Raw genomic sequence first — 23,511 nt, 5'->3', positions numbered from 1 at the left:
GACACTTGAAAAATTAGTTCATACTTGATCTTTGAAGTGTATGATAATTGATGAATAGTGAAGAGAGAGGTGATGAAAAAGGAAGAGAGATGTGATGAAAAGTAAGAGAGAGATGATGGAAAGAGAGAGAGAAGATAAAAAGGAAGAGAGAGGTGATGAAAAATAAGAGAGAGATGATGAAAAAGAAGAGAGAGAAAATAAAGAAAATGAATATAGAGTGTTGGAATGTATGGAGTGTTGATGAATAGTATAGATTGTGGGACCCAATCACCCAATTAAATTGTGCCACCTAAGAGAAATGAGAAGAGAGAGAATATAATTACATGCTACTTTTGAGTAGCTTTTTTGTAGCATTTCTAAATTGTTCTCATTTTTGTCCACGGTAAGTTGATGCTATTCCAATATTACCCCTCACTTATGAAGGACTAGTGTTATTAAAATCCTTCTCATTAAATAAATGAAATAATAAATAAATTAAATTCAAATAAAATTGATAATAAATTAATATATAATTTATTATTATCTTTAATTAATTTAAAATTCATTATATTATTTTTAATAATTAAATTGTTTGTTTAAATACAGCGTATACAATAAATATGCATTATACCACTGCACGTAATTTATCACAAAATGCTACACAACACAAATGTTAATAACAAAAGTACAACCAAACACCTACTCAGCATTTAGCCAGCATTTCTGCTATTAAAATTGTCCCACATTTCTGCTACCACCATTTCTGCTAGCATATTTGTTACTTTACAAATGCTCTATCAAACTAGCCCATATATGGAAGACCCTTTGGTTGCAACCATTATTGATCATCATGGTTTAATAGTCAAACACTACAAATCAAGGATTAATATAGTCAAATAGAGGTGATACTATTTAATAATAACCGAATTGTTCAAGTTTCGTTCCGTTCCATTCAGGTCTATCGTAAATTCGGTTCGGTTTGGTTCGAGTCAATACCAAACTCGACCCGAAAACCCGTGTGTGGGTGGCCATCACATTAAGGAAGCAATCATGCATCAATAATACTTTTTTTTTGTCTTTGTTCAACCATTTTTCACAACATTTTGATTGTCCCGCATCATTTTTTTTTATCGAAATCAATTTCTCAGTTTAACATGTTCACCGAACAGCTGGATCAACTTCGATCTCACTTGTTTTTGCAAAGAATCATCCCAACCAAAACTTCATTGTTTGATTGTCGCACGCCTCTCACAAGCAAACACAACCTTACCAATATTTTCCAATTAATGGTTATGATTTTAACACACTTGCAATAACTACCACCGTAACACAACATTATCGTACCACCATTTCACTTCTCTATGTGATTCCCACATATATATATAGCCTGATATATAGGGGACACCACAAGAAGTAAGTGCAATATGTATATACATGTACATACATATGTTTGCTTCTATATATTCCATAAAGTTCTTCTTATCTTGCTTTGCATTTTGTTTCCAGAGCTATGAATAATTTCATGGATGAAGAAGAGATGAAAGGGAAGAAAGAGATTGAGATAGAGGATCGTGACTTAGAAGATATGGAGTTAGAAGATCATGAATCATTGGAGACATCAAAGAAAGGACCAGTTGTCCAACCTTGGACACAACAAATTACTGTTAGAGGAGTCATTTTAAGCATTGCACTTGGAGCTATGTAACAGTGTGATGTCAAACGTATGCACTTGTTAAATCTTAATATTTGATTGAACTCAACATGTCATGTTATTGCACATTTGTGATTGAAATTCCTGTGTTTGTTGCAGGTTTTTCTTTGATTTTAGCTCGACTTATGTGGGGGCAGGGATGATTTGCTCACATCTGGTGAACTTGTCTCTGCTTCTTGGAGCTGTGCTTTCATATGGACTAATGTGGCCATTATTTGATCGGCTTAAAGGAGACTGGTTTCCTAACAATTTAGAAGAAACAAGCATGAGGAGCTTATATGGTTACAACGTCTCTCTCTCTGAGGATTCCTTCGGGGTTTAGACGATGGTTTCTTAATTCATGATTTTCTCTGCAGGTTTTTCTATCAGTTGCTCCTATTCTTGGCGACGGGCTCTACAATTTCGTCAAGATAATGAGTTTCATAATCATTGGTCTTCACAGCAGAATAAGAAAAAAGAAGCTCAACGCAGGTGAACTGCAGCTTCATTATCATCTTGTCCTTGAAGGATAAGTTTATACCTGAATCTTCTAACCAGGAAGATACAATTTCTTTTCTGCAGTCGAAGAGGAGCGAAAGCCAGTGGAAGAGCTAAAGCAAAATGAAGTTTTCCTGGCCGAAAACATTCCGATGTGGATAGGAGTCATCGGATATGGGGTCTTCTCCCTCATGTCTATCGTTGTGATCCCAATCATGTTTCCTCAGCTTAAATGGTACTATGTAGTGGTTGCTTATGTAGTTATGTTCTAGCTCCGTCTCTGGCATTTTGCAATGCATTTGGAGCTGGTCTCACTGACATAAACATGGCATATAACTATGGGAAAGTGGCCTTATTTGTGCTGGTGGCACCATCCGGGAAAGAAGACGGTGAGGCGGCCACACTTGCTGGCTGTGGACTCATCAAATCTGTAGTTCTGATGCAAGATTTCAAGACAGCTCATTTCACTCGCACTTCACCGAGGGCAATGTTCTTGAGCCACGTTACTGGAACGGCTATCGACTGCATAATAGCTCCTCTCAGCTTCTTCCTGTTCTACAAGGCATTTAATGTGGGGAGCCCTGAAGCCGATTTCAAAGCTCCTTACGCATTGATATACAGAAACACGGCGATCCTAGGAGTGGAAGGGGGTTTCAGCTCTGCCAAACCATTGTTTGTAGCTCTGCTATGGCTTCTTTGCTTTTGCAGTGGCTGTTAACCTGGTGCGAGACCTTTCGCCAAGGAAGATTGGGCAATGGATGCCACTGCCAATGTGCGTGGCAGTGCCCTTCCTGGTCGGGGCATACTTCGCCATTGATATGTGTGTGGGCACTTTGATTGTTTTTGCATGGCACAGACTCAACAGCAAGAAAGCTGAGTTGATGGTTCCAGCAGTTGCTTCTGGATTAATCTGCGGTGAAGGGCTACGGATACTTTCCTGCTGCTGTTCTAGCCTTGGCCAAAGTAAGACCTCCAATATGCATGAAATTAATGGCTTCCTAGAGCGAAAACCCAACCAAATATTACCGATTGGAAATGAATAATGAGCATGAACCATTTACATATGCATTTGGAATTACAGAAGTATGACTCTGCATTCATGCCAAGACAACTATGCCGAACTATTTCCCAAAAAGCATATTTTATTGTTCCCAGTTGTCCACTTCCCCATTCTTTTTTAGTACTTTATCTCAATGATTGAGTCATTCAATACTAGTCTACGTAAGATGATAGATAATGAGAAGAATCTTAATGGAACAATTAACAAACTAGTCTATATAGCAAGCTAGAAGAAAAACACAAGACTTGCGCTGCCTCCATTCATGGATCAAACTCAGTGTTCCTTGCATATCAAATGGTGATCCTGTCTTGTCTGGCCACGAATTATAAACCATCACCAGAAATGAGAAGTTCTAGTGGTCAGACCAGCAAGAAAATAATATTTCTACTTGGCATGCTGCCAGATGCAAATGTTGGACAGCATGCAATGAGATGCATCTATACGTAGCTCCTACTCTATTGAAGGATGTACAAGTGAATTAGAATATGACAAAGTTCGAGGTTAGAACAATCATTTGAGGTTAAGAGATCAGACTGTGGAGCAATCAACAAAACAAAATATAGAATAAGGCTTCAAAAATAAAATTTGACCAAGAAGTCTAAACGCATTTTTCATAGTGTTTTCTGTTTTCTAAAAAATGAAAACAGAAAACAATTGGATAACAGCTAAACCAAACGCACTCTAAGGTTTCTGTCAAAGTAATGAACTTACATTCTACAAGAAGAAGCTAAGGTATTTATAGAAAGGAAGAAAATGACCTTTTAGGAAAGGTGGACAGCTATCAAGGAACAAGTTTTGAGGCTGTCTTTGAAGAAAGGTGATTTGTAGAAAGCGTGTGACTAATGACAAATTTATGATATGATTAATTGGTAAAGTAGAACGTAGGAATCGTAGCCCACTCTCTTATTTGGGACGAGTGCAAGTCCCAAGGTGAGACGTATAAAGGAGGGTTGTTGATTGATCGGCAAAAGAAATGTCCAAAAGTGCTGTTTATTATTAGAGCAAGAAAAGATGGACACAAGTTATGACGTTGGTTGTAGGATGTTTTGATGAAGTGTGTGGCATTGATCTCATAGACCTTACTGTTTTGATGAGAATGCAAATGCAGCATTGGCTAAGAGCTAAACCTTTTTAGCTTTATTGAGTTGTACTCCAGGTGGACATGTGTAATGCAAATAAAATTTGACCAAGAAGCGAACTAAAAGTCTAAACAAAATATAATGCCATCTCTATTATGGTAAGGGACATAGAATGACCTTCCCCAAACTCAATTATAGCAGTATCGAACTAGTAGGAGCCAACCCATGATTTGACAAAAAATTTAATTCCATACTACATTTTCTGATAACAACGGACTTGTAGTTAGAAAAGGAGAACAAAAGATCAGTGCCTCAACTGATGCTGGGCCAAAAAACAAACTAAAACACTCGACAAGTAACAAAATCGTAATCCAAAACTAAACTCCAAAATCATAATATCTGCTAAATCATTGCAAATATAGTGCAGAACAGGAGTAAAAAACAGCAATTACCTCTTGGAGAAGCAAAGTGACTGTTGAACCGGCAATCTGGCAACCACGAGCCTATCAGAGAGTAATTATGTTGTAGGGCTTAGCAGAGGGGCGGATCAGTGACCAGAGCTGAAGGTTCTTTACGGGCAACTGGCAATCTCGAAGAGGCACTCGCTTGTCCAGAGTCAAGGAGAGAGTTTGACTTGGTCTACATCTTGGGAGCTTCTGAATGAAGGAAAACGACTCTCGTACCGAAGACGGGATGTCATTCTCTCTAATTTCAGCCAAGGTTTCTGTTGACCTATTTTTTCTTTTTCTTTGACCTCAACGGATTTCCTTGCCCAAGCAGTGGGGAATCAGGCAAATGCTTCCTAAAGCCTGATTTCCCCCAAAACAAACAGAGCCTCAAGTTTAAAAGGTCGACTTGGGTTTTCAAGTCCAGATAGCTGACCCATTCGAAGTTGTCTATTTAGAACCAATATAAGAATTCAAAAAATGTTTTCCTCAACAATAAGAATACAGAATCCAGAACAAGAAAAACACCACCTTCAAAGTTCAGACCCATAGACTGCACATAAAGTCAGATGCGGGGTATGAGATAGACTAAGAACTGACATAAACTAAAGAATTCTTTATAGAGAGTCATTGAGTAATTATATCCCGGATGCCTAGCGTCCAAATCTTTTCATAAATACAGCATGTAAAAGATGGCAGACCCCGCAAGAACATCATAAAAAGCTAAACTTTTACGTGATGCCACTATCACTCAAAGGAGCTCCTGAGCGCGGGCAATAGATTATACATTACAATTCATAATCTTATCAGCAAAGAAATTGCCTGTGTGACGTTCATTCAAGAAAAGTTTATACTTGATTTGAAGATCCCTCAGTTTAGAAGGATCCCCAATGTTGAGACGAGAATAAACAAAAGATGAAGTTAACAAAAACATTGATAAAGAACACCAAAAAGCAAAACACCAACAGATCACCTAATCTTGTCATGAAGAGTGACCACCAAATCATGAGCATCGTCTAGAAGTTTCCACACATCGAGATGTCCTGCCATGCTATTGCATTCTCGCATGATCTCATCGAGGCCGTTGTACTTTTCGATAATGAGTTTCCTCTTTTGTAACACACAGGCTGCTATTGCATAAAGCAAGAGATCTTCAGTAGGAGGGGCTCTTAGCCTCATTCTTCCCCAAGCAGACTTGGCAATTCCAGCTCGAATCGCTGCCTGGTCTGCCCACATCACCTCCCAGAGGCACAATGTCTGCTCAAAGCTCAATTCCCTCCTGAAAAGAACCACCACCATTCTGTACACAAAGAAGCAGTCCTCTGCTTGAAGCTTCTCCAGGTGCCTGTAAAGATGAATGTCTTTGCATTTTATAATCTTAGAGACAATGTTGAGCTGCCTCCTGATTCCAACCTCATCGAGACGGAAATTATGACGAGCTCTTTTCATGAAAGCTACAAAACACCAGAATGCTTCATGGTCCTCCTCCACAATTGAGATAATTGGAGAAAGTAGATCGCTCATTCCCTGGCAATAACCAATCTCAGGATCATATAGTGCATAAGCCTCAAGGATAGCCACCAGGCGAGCGGCATGATAAATCCTACATGGCTCCAAGTGATCATAGTCCTTCAAGCCAACACTATTGGCAAGTCTTCGTGCCTTGATCTCTGAGACCGCATTCTGAGATGGTGAATACCTGATCCATTCATCATTAGTGCGCACAGCATCGAGGCGGATAATTCTCTGCCATGTACCAAAATCTTCATCCGTATGGGACACAGAATTCAATTCTAAATTAGACGAAGAGGAAAAGTCTTGCATATGCATATCAAAGTCATTTTCTCCGGTTAGTTCGGTTGCAAGGAAAGGTTGTACATTTTCAGATTCAAAGTCAGAGTCACAATCAGATGACTCTGTGTCACCAGCAGATGCATCTTCACAATCACAGGTAATTACAGTCTTCTCACTATCTCCGTCCCGTCTTGACTCGGAGTGGGGAAGAGGCTGACCACATACTCTGCAGCCTGACTCATTACCTACTATGCTAGCTTCCTCAGCGGAAATGGACCGCCTGATATTCGCCACATCTTCAAAACTAGTAGAATCTAAAACCTGACTGAAATCCCTGCTGTCCACATTGCTGTCGTTTCCAATGGTATCCTTCAAGTTAAAGCTCCTATTTTCTGGCTTAAGAAAATGCCGACACCGTTTTCTCAGGTTCTCATATTCTCTTCTGCTTCAAAAAATACATAAGAAAGCTTTACTTAATGCAAAAGTCATAAAGTGGGAGAGAAAAAAAAATGGAAGGACAGAAAGGAAAATAATATTCCCAAAGAAAAAGTCAACATTGAGGACCAAATGAACTTTATAAAATACCTTTTCTTTGTTCGAATGGAATCTCTTTCCACTTTGGAGCTGTTTAGATCATAGCTGTAAGAACAGAATTCTAGTGTTAGCATGTAAAGAAGTAGCATGCCTTCACCATCAATGAACTCATTAAGACAACGCAGAAGGAAAAGAAATCTCAGAACAGATATCAAAAATAGAAGTGTAACGTAACCACCAGCAAGTCTATTTCCCATGAAGTAGCAATACACTTGGCATCTACCAGAAAAAGGAATGCTAGCAAAGCAACCATAACAATAGTTGATGTCAATTTTCCCTCTAGATTGATATGACAACTATGGCTCTGCACAACTACATTGTACTATACAATGACTCATCCCAAACAAAGAATTGAGAAATGGAAATGTATAGCTCAAAATGATGATGATGTCACAAGATTGTGTTAAGGGAGACATGTGACAGTTGAACACCGTAGAAATACAGAAAAATACTAATGTCACAAAAAAGAACAAGGCTAACCTACAGAATGTCGTAGAAGAAAAGGTAACGAGCATCCCCAAACAAAATTTCTCCCTTTCAAACACGGGCATGGCACAATACATAAGTGAGCACAAAGAAATGTAAGCTTATAGAGATGGGTATTCTTACACTCCAAGAAGGAATGGCCAAACTTCTGCTCTTATACTTGGATCAACACCCTGTAATGGTGGCAACAAAGCAACTAAGCATGATCTAAACTTCCGTACAATAGAAGATCCAAAGTAGAAGTCTTAGAAAGTTGATAACATACTCCTTTTCGGGCTTTTTTGAGGAACTGGACGCCATCATCAAAGAGTTTTCCATCAGGTGTGAATAAACTTTTCCATTGTTTCGGTTTAAGGGCATGTTTTCTTCTCCTCCTGGACCAAGGTGATTTTAGAGTACCCCTGAAAATAAACATAAAAATCCATGGTCATTTCACTTCACAAAAGTCATAAAGACGAATACACAAACCAAACCCCAATGACAGCACATGAACATTACAAACAAGGCAAATAAGGTCACTTTCCCCCATCCCAACTTTTCCTTTCCTCAATATAGAGAAGACGCAATTGCACTTTATCAGCTGAAACCCACAACATAGCCTATTGAAACCAGATAGGACTCTAATTTCACTATTTTCGAAAATGATTCAGCTTCCTCACAAGCACGATTACTTACAAGAGTACGACAAACGGGAATGACTAGGAGCCAAAAACTAACCATAATTTCAAAAGAATATTATATCATTTTAACAAGAAGATAAGGGAGAATACCGAACCATTAAAAACAGCTGCGGAAATAACAGTCAGAACACCTAGAGTGCTAAGATCAGCTTTCAATCGGCAGTCATCTGCTTCTAACTTAACTAACTACACAGTTAACAAAAAAATTCCAACAAGCGCCGATCAGACCCTCAGTCTCCTAAAAATAAAAAAAAATAAAAAAGAGGAGAAGGAGTACTTTTACAAACAATTTTTACATAAAACTGAAAGGATGAAAGATCCTATTGAGTTGGTTGATTCCTTTCAGATCTGATCTGATGAGCGAAGCAATTAATATAGAAAATAAGAAGAAATTAGCAGAAAAGGGAGATGGAAACTCACAGATCACTGGAGACTGGTGAGCTTGATGACGATGATGAATGGGTGAAAGCAACTACTAATAGAAACGATCTCAAATGATTCCACGATGAGGAAGATCTCGGAGAAGATGAATTCGACGACCTCGATGGTGAAGATGTGTGAATTCGTCGTAGGACTCTCATCAAAGGTTTATGTTCCGCTAACATTATCTACCTACCTATCTAAATCAGCAACGATTGTCACAAATTGTTCCTGAATTTCTATCAAATAACTTAATTTTTTTCGAAACTTCGATGCTTTGCGATTCTGATGCTACTGTTTTTTCGTTTATACTTTTTACCTACGAGTGTAGACGACGGTAGCAGCCAAGGCAAGGCCGGCCATGGCGGTAACGGCTATTGCTATTCCAACATTGGAAGGCGCCCCCACCAAGCCCCACCCTCCTCCGCCACCACTGCCACTAGCTTCTGCGAATGCGATCCATTTCCAAGAACCAGCGCCTACACCGCCGGACAAGGAGAAGAGCATCAATGAGAAGATAAACAGTGGTGAAATTACGGTTGAGCCCTTCTTCCTTTGATTCCTCCTCTTCGGTACGGGAAACACCATCACCAGAGACTGAACTGCTTTTATAAAGCTTATGCTCTCGTCTTTCTATGAGAGTCAGTAAATCAATAATTTTTTAATAATTTATTGCACTTGTAACTGTAGCGATAATAGATAACTGTTTAGTGGATCATAAGGGGATGGATAGGTGAGATTGAGATTGAGATTGGGCTTGGGCTCGATCCACTAAGCCCATACCTAATTGCAACCAATGGCAATGGCCCCTTTCCTCTTCGCGATAGATATATGATGGCAATAAGAGAGGAGAGACTTGAATTGAGGTACTATCAAGTTGAGTATACATTTTAATCACTTCGGTTGAAAGTATAAACTCTTTCTCCATTGTTGACCATTGTAGTTTAATATAAAAATCTTTTTTATTCTTTCCTATCTACCTAACAAAATTGCCTCAAATGGCACTAATTAGGAGGAGGATGTTAACCCAAGTGGTAATCCAATTTGTGCATTAATTAGTACTTGTTAATTACCTAACCCACTTTCTTATTTGCTTGTGTTTCTTTCTCATCTTCAATGAGGATGAGAAGCAAGAAAGCACCGTATAGTCAAAAGATGAAAAGACAAGCACTTTATTTATATGGATGGAAAGGCAAGTTGGGTTTATGATGAGAGACTTGAGAGAGAAGCGAAGGTAGATTATTCTGTCACATGCCACAGAAATAGGTTAAAGCTATAGAGTAGCAAAGACAACGGGAGACAAGGCCACTCAACCACATGCCTTTGATTTGGCCTGCAACTCCAATCTAAATGAAGTCACATGAAGTTTGAGGATCTGTCTTTATCATCTTCTTCTTCTTCTTTTGTCTTTTAGCTGGTGAACTATAATTGTTGACTTATTCCATAGGCTTATAGATGATTAATTGGTTAGATACACGTCAATATACAATAGACTTTTTGTGAATTTTTTTTGGTTGCAAAGGGTCAATTTTTTCTACATGAATTCAATCGAATCGATGGTTGTTTATCGGTTGATTTTTTTAGTTATTTGGATTATCGTTAGTTATATTTAAGAAATATCAAAAAAAAAATTGAAAATAACCGATAGTCGATTTGGTAATCAGTCAATTACGATTATTTTATTATGTTATTAATGATCCTTAATTTTTTTTTGACTTTTTTGCCATGATTTAGGGTTCCTTGTTGAATTAGATTTCCTTACTATTTTATAGGTTGTAGAGCATAGTTGCTTTTATATAATTAGATTACATGTCACAAATAGATTTTCTTGGTTTTGTATATTGGGTTAGGTTTGCTCATCAAGTCATGTACATTAATATATAAACTAACATTATTCAATATATGCAAAGCACCATTTTTCATATTTTAGATTATATCCCTTGTGATAAATTGAACAACCATGTAAAGGATTGAGAAAACATTTAAAGAAGGAAAATATCAGGAATAATAATGAAGTTAAAATATTATTATATATAAATAAAAAAATATTATAAATAGAGTAGGTACCAACATTGACTGTGACATGTCTTTCGGTCCTAAAAGCGCCAAAAGACACAAAATGGGCCCACTAGTAGTTATGGGCTGGGCCTCCAGACAATCATAACCTTGTCCGCATAGTTAAAAGAAAATCATGTTGTGTTTTTATTTTCTGAGGGAGAATTCAGAACTTCTGAATCCATACAGTTTCACCTCGGAGATTCAACATTGCATCGTCAACAAAGTAGTTAGTATATTTTGTATTTTCAAAAAATTCTCATGTGTGCACTAACTATACACACCAACTTTACGCATTCGAAATCCAATGAATGTAATAAAGTACAACAGAAGTACAGACTACACTTTTGTTGTGGAATCCGCTGCATCTATTATTAAAAAACAAGTGCGTAGAGTTGGTGGGCATGTGAGAAGTCGTTTTGTATTATCATCCTAATTAGTAATTCCTAAGTAATCAAAACAAGTTGTTGGGAATCATCTTTCTTCTTATCATACTAATGTTTTTACCATGAATCATGATTGAGTTTCTTGACTTCGTTTGGGTAAAATGTCAAAAGAAGATTAGTGGGCTTTGACAAATTACAACAAGTTAATCACAAAATTGACCAAAACATCTTCATTAATAATCCCATGACCACCATGAATCATAATGGATAGTGTCGAATAAGAGAGAATATGTTTATCTTCTGATCTTGTGGGGGCAATAAAAGCATCAGAATTTCTCTTTCCTTTGGTCTTCTTTTTCATATTCTTTTCTTCACATCCACAGTTCCTAACTTTTTTGCTTCATTTCTCTCCTTTCTGTCTTGTTGGGTACTTGGTCCGTTTATCTTGATGGGCTGAGAATTTTATAGGCCCACGATCCAGTCCAAGACATGAAATGAGGGGCCCAACCAGTAACCATTCAGCCAATTAAGGCCCAGGATTGCCGCACAGTCCTACACGTTTAGGTGAACGACTGCACCGAAAGCATTGAATTATGGTTCAACCTCCATAACTACCTCTTCTATATCTAAAACCCCCAAACACAAGCAGATACCAAATTCTCACAATTCAAACATGGCAACACTCGTAACAGCACAACAACAAGAGGAGCGATCCGGAGCGGAGATCGTGAACGGAGCGGAAGAGTGTTACCGTCACTCAATCGACCTCCTCGAAGAGCTAGGGTTTCCGAAGGGGGTACTTCCATTGAAGGATCTAGAAGAGTGTGGGAGAGTTAGAGAGACTGGGTTTGTCTGGATGAGGCAGAAGGCACCGTACGAGCACTACTTCGTTGGGACTGGGACGCGTGTGAGTTACGCGACGGAGGTTACAGCGTATGTGGAGAAAGGGAAGATGAAGAGGATGAGTGGGATCAAGAGCAAGCAAATGTTCATGTGGGTCCCAATAACTGAAATGAGCATAGACTCTGCTGGGAAGAAAATTTACTTCAAGACTCCCATGGGGATCGGAAAATCTTTCCCGGCGACAGCGTTTATGACGGACAAGGAGAAGGAGGAGCGTGTAGAGAGTGGAAAAGTTGAGGAATGATCCCTTTTCCGGGAATGAAAAGAATTTGTTACGTGTTTCAAATCGACGAATAAATAACTATAAGAAAAAAAAAATCGACGAATAAATGTTTGTATTTTCTCTATATGTATGCATTAATTCAGTAAAAGAAAAAAAAATTGTTTTTATATGTTAAAAATATGGGTTTAAACACAAAATTTTAATTCAGTTTAAAACATAATTCGCGTCCAAACATAAAAATATTGTCCGGACCCTAATCTGGATTAGGTTATTCTCTGGATTTAAACTATTCCAGATTTAGTCAATTAACTACGTCAGAAATTCAATCCGAATTAAGGTATAGGCATGTAAATATTTTGTAAACATGTGATGTTATCCAATCAGGAATTGATTTTTTGTCACCCCTAGAAGAGGTAACTTGTATTGCAAGAGCAACTTCTATAGATAGGATTTGACATTTGTATATTATTTTGCATGCGCAAACATAAAAAAGGTGACAAAAACAACCCATAACAATTTGAGTTTTTTATCGTACAGGACTTCTCAGATATTCTAAATATCACAATGGCATTCACCTCATTTTTTTTTTACCCAAAAGGCCTTTGACACTATTCATAACAGTGTCACTAAGGCAAATGATATTTTAAATTCAGACAAGTTTAGAACAACGTCATCATAAAATTCCAAACAAAATGCTATTTTTAATAGCATAAATGAATGAAAAATACGAATGACGCTTTTGAAAATAGCGTCATTAAACTGCGTCATTCCTTCGAGAATTACATAGATTATACCAGTTTATGGGAACCACACAAAAACCTGTATATATAACAAATTGTAGACCAAAACTTGGCAGCACAATATCAATTAAAGAACATTGCATCATATAACATAATGTACCAATTGAAGTTTCTAATTCATTAAGAAAATACATGTTAAGTAATATAATCAAGGCGGTTTATATGTCAGTCCTCCTCCTAGTACGTGGAGGCCAAGTGCCTAGAGTAGTAGATGGTCTTGGAGCTTCATGTGTTAGCTGTGATTGTTGCATAGTGAAACAATAGCAAATAGAGCACTTCCACGGGCACGTCCTCCACCTTGAGGATGTCGAGGTACGCGTGTTGGTCTACCTATCCAGCATGGGTCGTAACATCTGTAAGACGGATGAAAATTTTTGATTCCATGGTGTCGTCATTATCACCTTCACCAAAACATACCAAAATTAACATTTTAACTACTCTATATCAGCCCAAAAAACTCAAATCTGTCAACAATTTAACACCTATGTTTGAACCAAATTGAAAGAGCCAAGAACCTAACTCTACCAGGAATACTAGCACCTAATCGTATCCATTGAATATAGCATAACCAAAATTTGTTCCAACACATATAACCATACCATAATCACCTATACCTAAATCCGCATGCTCACCACACAAATTTCCACATACATTGAGCAAATATCAACAACTACAGCCCAATCAAAAGAAAAGAAACAACTAATTCTTACCTAACTTTGGTGTCTTTCTCACATACCCGTGGAGAGTGGCTGGGCGCTGTAGGAATCCTTCAACCAAGGTTGAGGTGCCGATGGAACGAACTTGGAGTCGCCGAAGGCACGAAGATGGGGTCGTCGGTGGAGGAGTGGCCATTGACCACGGAGTGTGTTTGGGCGATGGATGATGCTGTTTAGAATTAGGGATTTTAGTTTCAGGTATGTTGTGAATGAAATGAAGTGCATTCTTTTTCTTTGAGGGATGACGCTGTTCAAAACAGTGTAATCATGAAATGACGTCGTTACAAAGGGCGTTACATCACATAATCATCAATGATGCTCTTTGTAACAGAGTCAATATCATAAAATGTTTAATTTTGTATAAGACGCTATTTATAAATGCGTCATTAGTGTACTCAATTTTCAAACCTTTTGACACTATTAAGTCCAGCGTCATTAGTGTAAAAAAAATTATGATGACGCTATTCGGAACAACATCAACTACCTTTCGGGTAAAAAAACGACGTGAATGCCATTTTGATATTTAAAATATCTGAGAAGCCCTGTACGGTAAAAAAACTCCAACAATTCTTGTAAAAATTATAAAATTGACTAATTGAGGATGTGGCCTGACATATTACAGTCTTGCTACAGTGACTGCAAGAGGTAATGGATCGTTATAGCTCTTGTATTCAACATTTTATTATTAAATGTAAGTTTATAAAACAACATTTATTTATTCACTCGGTGTAATCAACATTTTAAATAACATTTATTTTTATTTGAATTATTAAAAATTAAATAAATATATATTAAACAGAAAAAATTATCTCATAAATGAATATTTTAAATTATATAAAATGATTTAGAGTGGTTGAATTGTTAAGAGTCAATTTGGAGTTGCTATAGCCAGAGAAATTATTATTCGCATCCCCTAAAAATGGTACTCACACCCCTCACTTTTTTATTTTGATTTTTTAATATTAATTTATATATGATTTGATATTTGATTCTTTCAAATTACGTGTGATTTGACATTTGATTCTTATTCCAAAAATTAATTTTCTCATCCCTAGGGCCAGTTTGGTTTGGCATTTTTATCAGCTTTTATACTAACATCTAGTATAAATGCCATTGATTTGTCAAACAACAATTTTCGGGCACAAGTTACGAGATAATTTCTCTAGCATTTTAAAGATATTTTCAAGATGTTTCCTTTGGGACAATTTTACCAGCATTTTAACATTTATTACCAAATTGTCCTCACATAATTAACGGAATTCCGAAAATAACCCTCCTTCCAGTCTCCACCATCTAGATGAGCAGCTGATCACCGTTGATCCTATTCCCACCGTCCTTCTCTCTTTCCTCCCGTGGCTATCGCCGACACTTTGTGCTCCTCTACCGGAGCTCCAACGACACTCACGATTCTGACTTACCCATCATAAATATGCCACAACAAAGCAGTAAGAGCCAATAAAACGAAGATTGAAATAGATGGAGAGAGATGGGGATGGAGGTAGAGAGAGGCGGTGAAGAGTTGGAATTGGGTAGTGAGAGACAGGGACGAGATAGAACTTAGAAGTCTAATTGGGTTTAGGAAGTTAGGTTTTTTTTTTTAAATATAATAGTGTTATTTGTATAAAAAAACTATAATGAATATTGTAAGCCAAAAAATATTTAACTCATGTTTTTTAACTATTTATAAATATTTTAATTAATTATCTTTATTTTTCAAATTAATTTTTATGTATATGTCTATGTTACAACTAAAATACATAATACTCCTGCACGTAATTTGTTACAATATGCTACATAACATAAATGTTACCAACAAAAGTTCAACCAAACTCAACCAAGCATTCATGTAACATATCTACTACTAAAATTGTCCAACATTTCTGCTACTACCATTTCTACTAGCATATCAGTTACTTTCAAAAAGCTTTACCAAACTGGCCCCTAATTAGTTTTTCCACCCTCATCAATTAATTAAAGCAAACTTCTTACATCACATCAAGGCATAATAACAGATATATTTAATGTATGCTGCAAGTTGTTCTCTATATGGAGTGACCCACTCGTTCTCATAATCATGCCTGTATCTAAATCACAAAATCATAATAAGAGGCCTCGGGTTATCATCTGTCAATGTCAATTGAACAAAGTGATTACCATTCACAAATCCTATCTATTTCAAAAAATATTAGTAAGTTGTGGATAGACGATACGCTCATAACCATCAAATAGGTCAACATACTCACCCCAAAATGTTCTTAGCTTGCTAATCAAATATTGTCGAACGTTGGCCCATGCATTATTATCGTACCCTAATGACCCAACAATAGCCCTAAATCCACAACTTGTAGCATACATAATATATATATATATATACACACACACAATATATATACATACATAAATATTAAATAATCAAAATAGCGTCTGGGCTCTGGTCGAGTCCAATGCCGATCTCTATTTGCAAATCTGTATTGATGTGATGTAATAAGTTTACTTTAATTAATTAATGGAGATGAGAAAATCAATTAAATGATGAGAAAATTAATTTTTGGAATAAAAATTAAATGTTATATCATACGTAAATTACAAATATCAAAACATATATAAAATAATATTAAAAAATATAATTCCATGATATTAAAAAAATATAATCCAATGATTTGGGGTAGGATAACCAATTTGAGGGTGAGAGTGAGAATACTACTTCTCCCATAGCCAACTTCTAAAAAAGTACAGTGTGTTTGGGTGACGTAGGGTAGTCACGGTGACTGTTTTAGAATGATCAGAAACAGAACAGCCGCGTATCGTTTGATCCACTCGATTGTATGGCCAGAGCCTGCTTGGGCTCTCCGCCAATTATCTCTTCGTCCTTCCAACATTTCCGCCTCTCTACCGCCAAATTCCCCGCAGTCAACGCCTCCCACGTCAGCACCACCATCACCACTACTACCACAATGCCCCACCCCCACCCCTCGCTTGAAGTCGCAGGAGGTGCACGTGAACGCTTCCTACTGCCGCTAATGACGATCTTAAGCAAGCCGTACACTCCATTCCCTCTCGTTGCCTATAACCGTCACTTGGAGACTATATTCGCTGCCTTCTTTCGTTCCATTCCTCAAATCAGGTTGCGGCGGGAGTGTCTTCGGACTGCTGACGACGGTGCCGTCGCCCTCGATTGGGTCGCCGGTGATGATGGCCGACTTCCGCTGGAAACTCCAGTCGTCATTTTACTGGTTGGTGCAGTAATTAGTTCTCAAATACTTGAATCAAACGAACGATTGACGTTCTAGTTATGCTCACTTTTGTGCTTGTATTGGATGATTGCAGCCAGGCTTAACTGGAGGGAGTGATGATTCATACGTGAGGCATATGTTGGTAAGAGCTAGAAGCAAAGGATGGCGTGTGGTCGTTTTCAATAGCAGAGGTTGTGGTGACAGCCCTGTTACTACTCCACAGGTACTTCTTTATATTGCAATTAAAATGTGTCATTCTATTTGGGATGCTTTGAGCTTGGAATGCATTTAATTGGATTTCCTTTCGAATGTTTGTTTACCAATGTTCTTTATATCTCAACAAATTCCGAAAATATTGTGTGCTACTTTGCTTGAACTTGAAATGCTAATCACATTTTGATTTGAATGTAGGTTTACAAATGTTTCATTATTTCTATTGTTGTTTTTCTGTCATGGTGCTGCTTATGACTTATGAGAAGCAGATTTAACTGTATATGTAAACTTAAAAATGTTGATTCTACGTTTGTTGTTCTGTGATTGGGGAAATTGGGGTCCCAATATGTTAAGATGCAAATTTAATTTTGAAAACTGAAATTCTGGTAAATCAATTGGTGAACCCTGGTCTTGAACTTTTAGCTTCTGATTTTACTTATACAACTCAGTCCATATGTTGGAAGTTTCAGGATGATTTGTTTAAAGTATGTGATAATAGAACACACTGATATGCAGTTCTACTCGGCTTCGTTTTTAGGAGATATGCGTGAAGTAGTGGCAAAAGTTGCTGCTAGGTACCCAAAAGCTAATTTATATGCCATTGGTTGGTCTCTTGGTGCGAATATTCTTGTCCGTTACTTGGGTGAGGTAAGACAGTTACATGCCTTTGCTGTTGTCTCCTCCTTGCCATATATGTGCATTTTGCCCAGTTGTTTTCTTATCAAATAGTTTCTTTCTTTAGCTCATTGTATCAAAAGAATTTAAACTTGTTAGGTAATTTGTCCTATGTTAATTTAGACCCTAACTTTTCTTATCTTCATCCTAAACCCTTCCACAAATATAGTGTTCCTTATGGTGTTTCATCCTTATTGCACATATAAATTGTAAACCCAATTTTTTTCCCAAGCACTTGCATACAGCTGTTTCTTTTCTCTGTTGGATATTGTCTAAGTTGAACGCCTTTACATCCAGATGAGAGAGGGCAGCCCTTTAGATGCAACAGGAGAGTAGGATAAAAAATCAACAAGCATGATGCTTTGAGGTCATAGATACAAAATAATGATTTTGGGTGTAGCTTAATTTTGTTTCTTTTTTTATTTTATTTTATATATTAAGCATTTCCAAGGCTCTGGAAGAATGGAGTACCTTTAAGGCTTTAACTAGTTTAATGATGACTCACATAGTTGGAAATATTTAGTTGGGTTGGGAACATTTTCATTTGTGTTGAGCAGAATCCTGTATATATGTGTGATTTGGGTGGATTTATAACAGTGCCCTCCACTTCGTGCTCTAATTTCTATGTCAAAATTATCTTTACTAGCTTTTCTTATCATCATCATCATATAAGCCTTAATACTAATTATTTGGCGTTGTCTACTTTATTTGCTGTTCTCATACTTTAGTTTTTTTTTTATCTACTACAGGAATCTAATGCTTGCCCTCTTTCTGGAGCAGTGTCATTGTGTAATCCTTTCAATTTGCCCATTGCAGACGAGGACTTCCGTAAGGGCTTTAATATTGTTTATGACAAAGCTCTTGCGAATGCTCTCTGTAAAATTTTCAAGAAGTAATTCTATGATGAAGTCTTCTAATCCTACTGCCAATTATTTTAGTTAAGAGTTGATGTCTCTTTGGTACTAAGTCATGGCCTTTTGCTTCTGCAGGCATGCTCTTCTATTTGAAGACATGGTTGGTGAATATAATATTCCATCAGTTGCCAATGCCAAGTCTGTTAGGGAGTTTGATGAAGGACTGACCCGAGGTACATGTTTCTCCTACATGAAAAGTGATGTTTTTTCTTTCCACCCCTCTGAAGCAACAGAGATGTAAGTTTATGTATCATGCATCAGCTTACAGCAACTGAAATGACATGATGCAGTATCATTTGGTTTCAAGTCAGTTGATGACTACTATTATAATTCAAGCAGTTCGGATTCCATAAAGCAAGTTCAAATACCCTTGCTTTGTATCCAGGTAATGCATTTGTTCCTTGTCTTCATACATATTTCTTCTCAACCTAATAGTGTTGAATATTACTCAATCTTTTTCTTGTCGGCCTTTTGGGTTTGATATGAATATTAGTTAGGTAACTAAATGAGTCCTTTGATATGTTTTCCATGCTAATACTATATTCTGATTACAGAAATTATCCATCCCATTATTAGGATGATATTTTAAATAAGAAGTGAAAAACTGTGAGGCTGAGAAATATCCTGTGCAACATCAGTTTTTCTTATTAGGATTTTTTCATTCATTGTTGCTTTCACATTTGAAAATGAATGAGAAGATAGGCCGGCTGTTATGTGGCATAATGGATAAGCCACCAGCTTGGCATTCAGAGTTGTCTAAATCTTGTTGATGATATTCGTCAGGGTGAAACCTGCTAGTCAGATACTGTCTCTCTAGAAGAATTATCTAATGTTTAACGAGTCCTGTGGCTTATATTCCTGGCCCTGAATCTTCGTACTCGAAGATGGTGCAGGATTAAAAAGCGGATGTAATTGTGATGTGTCAGCTAGCCATAAGCTGAGTTCCAGCAATAAATTAAGCTGCCACTCTTTTGCAGGCTGCCAATGACCCAATTGCTCCTTCTAGGGGAATTCCTCATGAAGATATCAAGGTATGCGAACTGGTCTCTCTTCTCTTGAGCTGTATCTTACTTTTGTCCTTACTGCAAATAAAAATACATCGTCAACAATATGCTTCTTGGGTGATTTTATGCCATTCCACTTCCGTTTAAATTGTGTTCCCCAAATTTGAAGGACTACCACACCATTACTGATTATATCCTATTTGTTTTAACCTAATAATAATAAAGGGGGTGCTCATCAAAACAAGAGAGAGAGGGGGTGATATTGATGCGGAGCTAAAGAGGTCCCAATGGAGTAAATTCCTATATCTTCGCAATGTTGATTCATGGTCTATCCGCAAGCTTGTGGATCATACTCTATCTAGGATTAAGTCTTATTTTTATGTTTTCTTAATTCAGTTAATTATTGGGTCAGTTTTAATAAGTAATCTTTAAGCTCTAGAAGTAGGAGTATAGTCAGAATTTTCAGACAAGTTGGAATTTCGAATTTATTTTAGTAATTGTTCTTATGAGTATTTTATTTGGTCATTTTCCCAAGTCAAGTCATAGTTATAATTGGAGTGTTATTAGTTTACTTCTTTAGGAATTATAGTATTGTATGAAGGAAATTTTTTTTAATAGAAATAGGATTACTAGTAGTCTATATATATATATGAATGTAATCTCTCAACAATGATGATGATGAATGACTGGAAAATATAGAACACTTTGATCACGTGGAATCGACCGGTGAGGATAGATTTCTTTGATCACATGACACTAGGCTTTACCTATTTTATAATGCTATTCTTCTTCCTCGTTATTTGTCTCGTTAGATCTTAAATTTTTAATGACGTTTATTGGCTGATGTTTTAGGAAAATCCAAACTGTTTGTTGGTAGTGACACCCAAAGGTGGTCATCTAGGATGGGTTGCAGGTTCGGAAGCTCCTCGTGGAGCTCCATGGACTGATCCTCTCGTGATGGATTTCCTTGAGCATTTGGAGAGAGGTGAACCTACAGCACCTGCCTCTTCCAGTAATTTGGGAGGCATACAGCAACACCTGGAAGTGTAACTGGCAGGCAATTTGATAATGTATGTTTGCTATATCTTACCTGATTCTTTCACTCTTGTATTAGTATCAGAGCTTAGAAAGCACCTGCATCCGCAATTCATTCGTTTAGGATAATTAATGTTTACTACATCTTCTATGATTCTTTCACTCGTGTTAGTCTCAAAGCTTAGAAGGCACTTGCATTCTCAATTCATAGATAAAGGATAATTATATATCTGATGCATAGAGATCAATAAATTGAAAGCTCTCTGTTTCATGAGAAAATTAAGATCAATAATTTGATAAGCAATTAAGAGCAGGTGGTCCTAATCTATCAGAGACATACTGAATCACTTGTCTTTGTCTCCTTAAGCATTTGTCAGTGCTCTTATTCATGAATTTGTTAGGGAATCGTCAACTTTTTTTACTTTTCTCTTGCTAATCTTCTATTCTTATTGATCCTTTCTCTAAGTGTGAGTGAGAACTTCTGTGGTGTATTTGGTGAGGAACGTCATATCTTCATCACGATCCATCCTTATCCAAGTTTTCTACTTTGAGTTGCAATAATTAAATGGAGATCATGGCTTTGCATTTGAAGATTCAGAAAGCTACAATTGGTTCTTTTATCATGTGATGTTGGCCAGGTACTCGTCACGCTTCCATTCGAGTTCAAAATCAATTCCCAAATTGAAGAGAAGTGGAGCATCCACTTGGGAAAGAATCCTAACTTAGGCTTCTGATTGGGATAGAATTGTGGAGTATTGAGAAAGAAACCAGAGTAATTTCTTCTGTGAGATTTTTAGTGCAATAGATACCAGGCACCCTCTTCTACATTAAAATATAATGTTTAAGCTTCTCTATGTATCAGTCTCGATACCCTTTTGACACATATGGGTTTGGTGGGCTTCTTTGCCTTGACATGGAAACTGAATACAGGGCTTACTGTTTAATGAACCATCTGCACATTGCATAATGGGAAATTTTAAATACACACCATCAATATACTTAAGTCTACACTAATTTTTCAATTTTTGTAATTTCCAAAAATATCCTAATATGCAATGACATATAAACCTTTAATCTAAATATTTTTTTTAGAGAAACCTTAACCTAAATATTTAAGATAAATATTTTTTATATATTTTATTGGTGATTACTAATTTTACATAATTCCTACAAAAAAGAAATTTAATTTTCACTCTAAGAAACGTTGTATAGGAGATCAAAATCGTAGATGATGGAAGATGATGAATTATTTCTTCATTCGACTTCGATGATTCACTGTCTGAATCTTTTATTTTCTTTCTTCCTTGAATCACTTCCCCAATTCGTTTGGCTTCTCATAAACATGAAGAAAATCTGAATTTCCAGATCCACTCGATGTTTTATATAATCTGTAATTGAGCATAATACAACTGGAGAGCTCATTAGGCAGAGTGTATTCAATTATTGTTTCATTCAATTTTCTCTCCAACCAAGCAAATTATTCTGGTTATCAAATGCAGATATACCCCAGCCGACGGAACTATCGGGTTTTTCTTCGATAAGTTTCAGTTTGTGCTCAAACTCTCTTTTTCTCTGATCAGTCAATCGCCCAAAATCTTCAAGAATTTCCGTTTATTTTTTCAAATATTGAATAAAGGGTAATTTAGAATTTTCACTAGGAAATTATGTGTAAACTTATAATTTTGTTATGTAAACTTATCATATTGAGAAAGTAGTGTAGACTTAATATATTTGTAGTGTGTATATAAAATTTCCCTTCCACAATTACATTCAATTTGGGTTTCATTGGCAGTAAGCTTGGGCTACCATCTCCATGAGACCCTCATGTCTTGGGCTGGTAAGGATGTCAATTGGGTACCATGGGCATAGGGACATTGGAGCGGAAATGGGCCCAATTTGAAAAGGCCCGGTTTAGGATACCAAGGCCCAGGTGTGGTGAACAAGAACTGGGTAATTAACTAGTGTTTAATACTCTAATTTGGTTGGTCTTGTTGGATGCTGTCTGGTGGCCATGGATGTTTGTGCCATCTTTACATGGCGATGGAGAAAGAGATGTTTGATTTGGAGGTGATGTGTAGGTGCCCTTGCTCTCATGGCAACTCTTGCATCCTTAATTTTGAATGATAATTTTGTGCACACACGGCAAGTGATGAGGATGAATGTTGTGGCCTTGTAGGGTTGTAATCAACGTGGACACTATTTATTAGTTAAAAGCCAAAACTCCCACATGTAACTGATCTCAAATGTTTTGTTGTGGTTATCAACAATTATTCAAAAGATATAATTGCTCGTACGTAAGGTTGTAATTCAGCCAAGTTTTTTTGATATAAATGGCTTCTCAGGTGTGGGATCTCGCACTTTATTTAAAATGTGAGATCCATCTAACATCATCCACACGCGGGTTCCATCATGTGTGGGGCTACACTTACACCAAATAAATGATATGGTATCACATGGATCCCGTACTTTATTAAAATGCGGCATCGAGAATTTTCTTTCTTTCTGATATATATACATATATGGTATGGTCCAATTGTGGGTTTTGTGGCAAAAGAGTATGTATATATATACAATCTAGATTAACAATTAAAAATACAAATCCACAATATTATAACCAAAATGATATAT

At 36.9% G+C, this 23,511-nt stretch overlaps 3 protein-coding genes and 1 pseudogene across 10 annotated transcripts; 3 read left to right on the top strand and 1 right to left on the bottom strand.

Moving 5' to 3' along the window:
• The first annotated feature begins 1,489 nt into the window (after window positions 1-1,489).
• Window positions 1,490-3,169, top strand: LOC120017300 (annotated as a pseudogene).
• Window positions 3,170-5,465: 2,296 nt separating this feature from the next.
• LOC119979999 (GTPase-activating protein gyp7-like) lies at window positions 5,466-9,408 on the bottom strand. Of its 4 annotated transcripts, none has more exons than XM_038822634.1 (5): window positions 9,046-9,408; window positions 7,892-8,027; window positions 7,750-7,799; window positions 7,132-7,185; window positions 5,466-6,991 (listed from the first exon to the last, which is right to left on the bottom strand). In XM_038822634.1, exons 1-5 carry the CDS (start codon window positions 9,312-9,314, stop codon window positions 5,722-5,724), a joined length of 1,779 nt encoding a protein of 592 aa, XP_038678562.1. In that variant the 5' UTR covers window positions 9,315-9,408; the 3' UTR covers window positions 5,466-5,721. The 4 variants fall into 4 exon arrangements, with proteins under 4 accessions (XP_038678562.1, XP_038678563.1, XP_038678564.1 ...); XM_038822635.1 differs by having other exon boundaries at window positions 5,466-6,988; window positions 9,046-9,398; XM_038822636.1 differs by having other exon boundaries at window positions 8,727-9,195.
• A 2,173-nt stretch (window positions 9,409-11,581) lies between these two features.
• LOC120017051 lies at window positions 11,582-12,471 on the top strand. Its single transcript, XM_038870110.1, has one exon. It carries the CDS (start codon window positions 11,841-11,843, stop codon window positions 12,312-12,314), a length of 474 nt encoding a protein of 157 aa, XP_038726038.1. The 5' UTR covers window positions 11,582-11,840; the 3' UTR covers window positions 12,315-12,471.
• Window positions 12,472-16,510: 4,039 nt separating this feature from the next.
• On the top strand, window positions 16,511-21,737 carry LOC120016177 (embryogenesis-associated protein EMB8). 5 transcript variants are annotated; one of them, XM_038868823.1, is made up of 9 exons: window positions 16,511-17,042; window positions 17,137-17,265; window positions 17,772-17,903; window positions 18,680-18,822; window positions 18,920-19,017; window positions 19,135-19,229; window positions 19,822-19,875; window positions 20,701-20,918; window positions 21,522-21,737. In XM_038868823.1, the coding sequence occupies exons 1-8, from the start codon at window positions 16,635-16,637 to the stop codon at window positions 20,896-20,898; spliced, it is 1,257 nt and encodes a 418-aa protein (XP_038724751.1). In that variant the 5' UTR covers window positions 16,511-16,634; the 3' UTR covers window positions 20,899-20,918; window positions 21,522-21,737. The 5 variants fall into 5 exon arrangements, with proteins under 5 accessions (XP_038724751.1, XP_038724750.1, XP_038724749.1 ...); XM_038868822.1 differs by having other exon boundaries at window positions 21,350-21,737; XM_038868821.1 differs by lacking the exon at window positions 21,522-21,737 and having other exon boundaries at window positions 20,701-21,162.
• Window positions 21,738-23,511: the final 1,774 nt, after the last annotated feature.

The sequence above is a fragment of the Tripterygium wilfordii genome, chromosome 15, assembly GCF_013401445.1.
Source record: "Tripterygium wilfordii isolate XIE 37 chromosome 15, ASM1340144v1, whole genome shotgun sequence".
Classification (NCBI taxonomy): domain Eukaryota; kingdom Viridiplantae; phylum Streptophyta; class Magnoliopsida; order Celastrales; family Celastraceae; genus Tripterygium; species Tripterygium wilfordii.
Note: the sequence above shows the minus strand (reverse complement) of the source record. Positions and strands in the feature narration are given on the sequence as shown.